This window comes from Oncorhynchus masou, chromosome 3, assembly GCF_036934945.1.
Source record: "Oncorhynchus masou masou isolate Uvic2021 chromosome 3, UVic_Omas_1.1, whole genome shotgun sequence".
NCBI lineage: Eukaryota > Metazoa > Chordata > Actinopteri > Salmoniformes > Salmonidae > Oncorhynchus > Oncorhynchus masou.
In genome coordinates this window covers 44,466,072-44,474,574 of record NC_088214.1, presented here as the reverse complement: position 1 = coordinate 44,474,574, position 8,503 = coordinate 44,466,072, and the positions used below count along the sequence as shown (strand labels likewise).

At 39.3% G+C, this 8,503-nt stretch overlaps 1 protein-coding gene across 2 annotated transcripts; it reads right to left on the bottom strand.

The window, feature by feature from the left end:
- Positions 1-943: 943 nt before the first annotated feature.
- Positions 944-6,491, bottom strand: LOC135517798 (DET1- and DDB1-associated protein 1-like). Of its 2 annotated transcripts, none has more exons than XM_064942410.1 (5): positions 6,382-6,491; positions 5,451-5,531; positions 5,171-5,222; positions 3,154-3,215; positions 944-3,021 (listed from the first exon to the last, which is right to left on the bottom strand). In XM_064942410.1, exons 1-5 carry the CDS (start codon positions 6,409-6,411, stop codon positions 2,917-2,919), a joined length of 330 nt encoding a protein of 109 aa, XP_064798482.1. In that variant the 5' UTR covers positions 6,412-6,491; the 3' UTR covers positions 944-2,916. The 2 variants fall into 2 exon arrangements, with proteins under 2 accessions (XP_064798482.1, XP_064798490.1); XM_064942418.1 differs by having other exon boundaries at positions 5,935-6,463.
- Positions 6,492-8,503: the final 2,012 nt, after the last annotated feature.

The window sequence follows — 8,503 nt, the reverse complement described above, 5'->3', positions numbered from 1 at the left end:
CCTAATCAACATCACTAATGTGCTTGTGGCTGAATGGAAGCAAGTCTCCGCAGCAATGTTCCAGCATTTAGCAGAAAGCCTTCCAAGAAGAGTGGAGGCTGTTATAGCAACAAAGGGGGGACCAACTCTATTTTAATGCCCAAGATTTTGGAATGAGAGTTTAGATGAGCAGGTGTCCACATACTTTAATCATGTAGTGTAGCTTAAAGTCTGGGTAGGAGGCAAGGCAATGGATATGTCTGCCGGAACACAAGGAGAGGGTAGCCTGATGACCTTTTATTGAATTGATTGCGTCTTTGGTCTTTGTAGGTGTAACCAGTGTGAAATGGCTAGCTAGTTAGCAGTGCGCGCTAGTAGCGTTTCAATCGGGTGACTTCTCTCACTCAGAAACCTTGAAGTCGGCCTAGTGGTTTATCTTACTCTGCAAGGGCCGCAGATTTTGTCAAAGTGATAGGTAACGATGCTTCGAATGTGACTGTCGTCGATGTGTGCAGAGGGTCCTTGGTTCAGGCCCGGAAGCAATCCTGTTACAAGGGCTTCAGACTGTTTAACTGATGATTTGATAGATGTAGCGAACTGGTACTGTCGTCAATAACTCCTCTCTAGTGGTCCGTTTGGTTGAGAGAACTTAATCACTTGCAGACAGGGTATTTAAAGGGCTAGCCCCACTAAAGGAGTTGGTGATCTGGTTGATTAGTTGACAGGTGTGTGGCGACTAATAAGAAGCAGGCTCCCCTTCAGGTGTATCCCCTCCAGGTAGGAGGGGATTCGCACATATAACTATAACATGAGCTAGCATGTAGCCTGCCTATTCCTACCGTATGTAGTTAGATTCTTTACTAGCCACCTTTGTGTGTATACGAAATATGTTTCAGTTAATTCCAACATGAGAAAAAAAACATACCTCACGGATGCTCAGTAGAAATAAACATTCACAAGCAAATCAACACAATACCCAGGTAACTTTATTGAGAACATCTTTTCAGAGGGTCATTTCCATATGAATTCAGTCCAGCTGACGATCAGCTACCATTCTGTTCCTTGGTGGTGCGAGCTGTCTACGTGTTAACGTTGAGAACGTGTTAGTTTTTTTTATACCTTAAGATGAAGCACTCCTCCGTTCAATTCTCAATAGTAAACAGCGTGATGACCTTAATAGACATTGTGTGCTGTGATTTTAACTGTGTGAATGTGCCAGGCCCCACATTCACAGTTTAAATCAGAGCACACAATGTATATTAAGGTTAACTTACTTTATCAAAAAACAACTAAAAAAAAACCACTCGTCTACCTGTGGAAAGAATTCTCAACATGAACACATGTAGACAGCAAGCATTACCAAGGAACTGAATGGCAGCTGATCTTCAACCAGCCTCAAGATCACCTCAAACAAGATGAGCCGACGCCACCTAAAACATATGGCCTGCAGAGTTTATACTGTGCATGCTTTCAAACAAGAATTAAGTGTGACTGTTTCAGGTAAGATATGATTATCTAATGATCGAAAGGTTCTGGACACTGTCGAGTCCTTAAACTATTACCTGATAATGGTCTAAGGAAACAAACCATGTATACACAGCCCATAGTTTGACAGGATTCACAACTACACTACCAGATCATTGTAAATAGCAACAGAGGGATATAGAGAGCATATCAGGAACAATACGCCCCATTTTAGTATTTACATTTGTCAAACTATGTCCCACATTAACAGTTTAACATCAGCTGGTTACTTTCGAGACAAGATTCTATACACCTGAATGGCACATTTACCCCACATATTGACTTAAGTCCTTTTAGCAAGGCGTATCCTATAGGTTCACACAGATCGATTGAGCTCAGTTGCAACTCAGCAGCTATGCTTTTACTTGTGGAGCCATGCCATGTTAACAGTCAGGTAAGTCCACTTCCCTATACTATCCAGACACTTATCTGCATCAAGATAACTTTTCTAGATGTGATGACAATCTAGCTGCTAGTGGTAGATTGTGGCACGTCTACGGGGAAACAGCGTTTATGTACATTGAAAAGCATTGAGCATCGTGTGTTGCTGCAAAATTGGTCTGTTTTTATACTGTAAAAGGGTTTGCCCCAATATGAACCTGTGGGAGCATCCTCCATATTCATACCATTAATCCCCTCGTTAATTCAACAGTGTGTGTGCATTTCCTCCACTGTTGTCACAATGTAAACAGAGGGAGGGTCCTTAATTGATCAAGAAACGTTTCCATTAAGGCAATTCAATCACTCAAACTAGGAGACGTCAAAACTTTCAGGGATGCAGCCTTCTGAGGCAGCATTCCCCATAACAACCTGAGACGAATTCAATCTTAAGTCTATACACAGTCTTCCCTTTTCAGTAACTGTAATAATTGTTGGGGGATCTCACAAGCATCCTTCAGTGTTATGGTATACCGCCGCCATCGTATTTATCTCAAACTAAAATAAGAGGCTGTGGAGACAATATTCTATTTACTGTGGAGACAATATTCTATTTACTCCAAGCCCAGAAGGATGTACATAAAATGGCATAGAACCTAATTGATTAAATGGACATGACTGTAAATCATGCAGGTCAAAATATACATATAGTACAAGTAAACTAATGAAAGCAAACAAGGGCACTGAAAATGCTCCTCACGTAAAAACATGGTCAAGCAACAATTAAATATGAGTCCTAGGGTGGAGGAGGTAATGTTATTGTTATGAAGACAGAGCTTTTCATCTTGTGCTAATCGAAGACTTAAAAAAGGACTGTTAAGGGGAAAGAAAAAAATTGCTAAAGTAAATAAAATACAAAAGACTGTCAACATCCCAAGATCATGTTGTACGATGTAGGAAGTGGTATGTCCTGTCTGTCAAATGCAACTTTGCCTGTGTGCTTCTTTATCTGTAGTTCTGTGTGTGTACAGCACTCTATGAGTCCTCATTTAATTCCCGACTGTCGGTTCTGGCAATTTTCCGCGGGGGTGCAGTGTTCTCCCCCTCCGCTTGCTCCTGCTCCCGCTTTTTGGCCGCGTTCTGTCGAGACAAAATACAGAGAGGGTTTGGAAAACTAGTACTGTATTACTAACTACAGTAAACCACAATACAGTGTCTATATCGTGTGAAGAAACAAGCATTAGGAAGGTATCAACCGTCCCAATATTTTACCTTTTTGTCCCACTGTTGGTGAAGATATCTCAATAGGATATTTGTCTTCTCTGTGACAATGACTTAGAAGAAAAAATATCAGATCAAAAAAACAATATAAATCACAAGAAAATGTACAGTAACAGTCAAAAGTTGGACACACCTACTCATTTAAATGTTTTTTCTTTATTTGTACTATTTTCTATACTGTAATAAACTTTGCTGGGTCAGCAAATAACACACTTGTATACCAGAATTGGAATATATGGATAAAGCAGTTTTATCTGCTGATGTTCAGAATTTGTATGGCACAGATTACACAGGTGGCCATTTCAATTACAGTACCAGTCAAAAGTTTGGACAAACCTACTCATTCTAGGGTTTTTCTTAATTTGGACTATTTTCTATATGGTGGAATAATAATGAAGACATAAAAACTAGGAAATAGCACATATGGCATCATGCAGTAACCAAAATAAAAAAAATGTTAAACAAATGAAAATATATTTATATTTGACATTCTTCAAAATAGCCACCCTTTGCCTTGATGAAAGCTTTGCATACTCTTGGCATTCTCTCAACCAGCTTCATTAGGTAGTCACCTGTAATGCATTTCAATTAACAGCTGTGCATTGTAACAAGTTAATTTGTGGAATTTCTTTCCTTTTTAATGTATTTGAGCCAATCAGTTGTGTTGTGACAATGTATGGGTGGTATACAGAAGAGAGCCCTATTTGGTAAAAGACCAAGTCCAAATTATGGCAAGAACAACTCAAATAAGCAAAGAGAACCCCATCATTACTTGAAGACGTGAAGGTCAGTAAATTCGGAAAATGTCAAGAAAGGAGGAGATAGAGGTGGTGTGATGATGCTTTGCTGGTGACACTGCAGGTAATTTATTTAAAATTCAAGACACACTTAATCAGCATAACTACCACAGCATTCTTCAGTGATACGCCACGCCATCCCATCTGGTTTGCGCTTAATGTGACGATCATTTGTTTTTCAACTGGACAATGACCCAAAACACACCTCCAGGCTGTGTCAGGGCAATTTGACCAAGGAGGTGTGATGCATCAGATGACATGTCCTCCACAATCACCTGACCTCAACCCAATTGAGATGGTTTGGCATGAGTTGGACTTTGGAATGAAGGAAAAGCAGCCAACAAGTGCTCAGCATATGGGGGAACTCCTTCAAGACTGTTGAAAAAGCATCCCAGGTGAAGCTGGTTGAGAGAATGCCAAGAGTGTGCAAAGCTGTCATCAAGGCAAAGGGTGGCTACTTTGAAGAATCTCAATATATATGTTGATTTGTTTAACACTTTTTTGGTTACTACATGATTCCATGTATGTTATTTCATAGTTGTGATGTCTTCACTATTATTCTACAATGAAGAAAATAGTTTTTTTTTAAAGAAAATTAGTAGGTGTGTCCAAACTTTTGACAGGTACTGTATACCAATGAGCATTTGGATCAGGAAAATATCCTCTACAAGACAGAATGTTGAATAAAATGAGTTTAACTTACTTTGCTGGTTGTCCATGTGGTTGGTCCTTTTGCAGGTAGGAATGAGAGACAATATATCAACAGGAAAGTATAATTAAGTCAACTTTTCAACCGCTGGTAATGTGTTCAGATTACTATCACCTGAAGCATGCATTTCAGGTGATAAAAATACATGCACGAGACACATGCATACTTTCCGAGCTCGTGCACGTGTATACATGGTTCTGCGCATGCTTCAGGTGATCGAAATCTGAACACACTGCCAGCGCTTTGAAAAGTTGATGTAATTATACTTTCCTGTGGATATATTGTCTCACATTCATACCTGCAAAAGGACCAACCACGTGGACAACCAGTAAAGTTAAACTATCCTTCTATTGAATCCAATGCAATTCAACGTTGGGTCTTCAGGTTAATCAATAATGTCAAACTTTATCAGTCAAACTACACAATATTCAGATCAGAAGTACACACTAGCATGCATATACTGTGAGAACAGAGTATCATTTGAATCTGATGGGACACTCACTCTGTTCTGATGGATACTCCCGAGTTGGGAGATACACAGAGGGCCTCCGGTTCTGAAAGACAGACAGAAATAGGTGATGAAGTCTAAATCAAGTATGTGACCACTAACTGACTAACCCAAATAACAGGCGAGAAATATAAAGTCAAATTACAATATGCATTGTTTGGCACTAAATTCAATATCTATGTTGACCATTAGCAATTCATGCTCCCAGGTTAAAACAATCACATTAATTTGGAATTTCGTTGACATACAGAACTAAGGGCAGGAAGACACTTACTGACGCTTTGCAGACAGAGTCTGCATGAAATCTGCTGAAATTGCTTTTGTTGTAGACAGGTAGTCCTTTTAAAAACTCTGCCTGTTTAGGAAAGATTGCAAAATGTGAGAAATGAACCTAGCGGACTGACGTTACTCTAGCTTTTTAGGATACTTAAATTCTGAACATTGGGATTGGGAAATATCTTCCTGGGTAGCCAACTGAACAATTGCTGTACCTACCTAAATGACATTGGCCTAGCTAACTAGATAATACATTAGATAAGTAGCTATCTAGGGACAACATAACGTTAAGCATATAATATTAAACGTTATTTTTTCTAGCTGTCATATTCTGTTAGCTAAGCCAGCTTGATGACGAACAAGTAAACACAGTGCCAAAATTGAACTAGTTCAGTCAAAACAGGGTAACTTAGGTAGCTAGCAGTCAACTGTAAACATAATATTTTTTAGCTTCAAAGCTATATAAAAGGAAAAGACGTTACCTTATCCATGGTGGCTTTATACCACAGAAAGACAACAGACTAAAAGATGATGCGTTAGCTGATGCGCGTGGAAAATGTTAGCTACAGTAACACGAACCTGCGTAGTTTACTAGCGTAATTAAAGCAAATACGCTGTACAGGGTTGGCTATCTGAAATATTCAAGATTACACAAAGTACAAGGAATGTGTGCATCAATTCTTAGTCATTTACAAGGATTCTATAAGCTAGCAAGAACACCAGTTTGCTAACTAGACAACCCGTTATATCTATCTAGCAACTCACTAACGTTAGCTAGCTTGCTACTAGAGTGTTTTGTCGTAGCTAAGAAACCGCTGGTTGTTTACAAGTTCGGGTTGACTATGACACAATCAAATAATGATGTGTTTTTTTTTGTGAAATTAGGTTTGAGATAATCAAACTATGTTGAATCGAATAATCAAGCATACTTGATGGCTATAGAGCACGCAAGTTAGCATAACAATTCCATATACTCCATATTTGTTGCTCGTCCGTGTATGGGCGTTCTCCTTCTCGACTGGTGCTCCATTGGCTACAGGAGAGGATAGACGGTCGTAAAAGGACAATGCTCATTGGGTCACTAGTTTTTACACGAGAAATCAGCACGCCAATAGGAAGAGGGGCTCCAGATCCCGTCACGTGATTTGATGGCGGAGAGGCAGTGATAAGCAGTAGCTAGCCATGGCACACAAATTCCTTGTTATTCAGTATCAAAGTTTGTGAAATTATTTTCACAAGGAGATATTAACACAGACATTGAGATATAAAATATGTTAACCATGGTTTTCTGATCTTCCATCATCTCCAACCCCACTGATTTCAACCAACAACACTCACTCATGCTAATAAAAATGCTTATTCCCCCACTGAACACAGCGCTTTTTTTTAGTAAGACACAAACTTGAATGACACCTATCAGCATGGTATGAAGGTCCGAAGATGTGTTTATTTTCGCAGCAACTAAATAGCTTACACAAGCAGCACAGATGCTTATATCCCAGCACTTACATATTAAAAGTCCAATATTCAAATTCAGGAACTAGTTCAACCGCACCACTGCATGTTGACAGGTGCATAAGTAAAACTACTTTTGTCACAGTTGATTCCCCAAGCCATTTAAGCTAAATTGACTTACTGGACCAACCTACCAAGCCTTTCCAAGATTGAGTCTGAAATAGATGAGAAAGACATTGAGAATCCATTTCATGGTCAAATACATCTGCAAATTCATCTTCCTTCCAGTAGAGGCTACTCATAGGATGAAGGGGAGGACCATCCTCCTCAGTGAATTTCATTAAAATAAAAACTGTAAAACATGTAAAAAGTTATGCTTTTTTGATAAAATACTAAATATTTTCACCTCACCAAATAATTTATTAAAACATACTGTTTTGCAATGAAGGTCTACAGTAGCCTCAACAACAATCTATAGGATAGCACCACGGTCTAGCCGGAGGACAGCTAGCTTCCATCTTCCTCTGGGTACACTGACTTCAATACAAAACCTACGAGGCTCATGGTTCTCACCCCTTTAGACTTACACAGTAATTACGACAACCTCCGGAGGACTTCCTCCAACCTATCAGAGCTCTTGCAGCATGAACTGACATGTTGTTCACCCAATCAAAGGATCAGGGAATAAATCTAGTACTGAAATCATAATCTACAGCTAGCTAGCACTGCAGTGCATAACGTGGTAAGTAGTTGACTCAAAGACAGAGAAAGACAATAGTTAAACCATTTTGAACAATGTATTTCTTCCAAAATGAAGAAGCAAGAGAGAGATTGTCAATTTTTTTCACTTTCAATTTCACTTACTTAGCTAGAAAATGCTGCTAGCTAGTTTAGCCTACTCAAACAGTGGGATGCTACGTTAGCTAGCTGGCTATGACTATCCAACACAACTCTTCAAAGTCAAGGTAAGCTTTTGGTTTGACTAATTTATTGCCACCGTGGCCCGCCAGTGTAAGTGCTAGACTGCTTACCTTTTCCCGTCACACCTTTCCTGTTACACTGTAACGTTACTGAATGATTGTAGCGGGTTTACTAATGTGTTAGTTCTATTAGCTATTTTGACTATGATGTTACTTTAGCTAATATGGTGACAAAGATGTAGGCTGTGTGTAGTGGTTATATGGTTTGGCTTGGAAAGGTTTTTTCGGCTGATGTGAAGGGAAAAGGTGAGAGGAGAGTGTATAGATGAGAGAAGGAATACAACGTGGCTGCTATGAAAGTGAACTGTGTTTACGTGTGATCAGGGGTGTATTTATTCCGCAGATTCTGTTGAAAAACGGAAAGGGGATAAACATAACTGAATTTGTTCATTAGAAACTCGTTTGCAACTGTTGGACTAATGACTATACCCTATATCATCTAGATGCAGGCAAGAGTGTGCAAGGTGTTTCACTGTCACGTCAAATTTTTCTCTTGACCTGTGTGCACCTGCATTGTAAACTTTCATTCATAGGCTAGGTTGTGCAACCTCATGATGTTTAGCCTAAAGCTATCGCTGTTACACTGAACTGGGTGAATGGAATATGAATGAGTCAT

What these genes read in the sequence shown, in the direction of transcription:
- LOC135517798 (XM_064942410.1), bottom strand. Translation starts at nt 6,411, where the DNA reads ATGCTAACTTGCGTGCTCTATAGCCATCAA. An exon ending in GCGTGCTCTATAGCCATCAA is followed by an intron (nt 5,532 to 6,381) that starts GTATGCTTGATT and finishes TTTCCTAAACAG; the next exon opens with GCAGAGTTTTTAAAAGGACT. An exon ending in GGAGTATCCATCAGAACAGA is followed by an intron (nt 3,216 to 5,170) that starts GTGAGTGTCCCA and finishes TTTTCTTCTAAG; the next exon opens with TCATTGTCACAGAGAAGACA.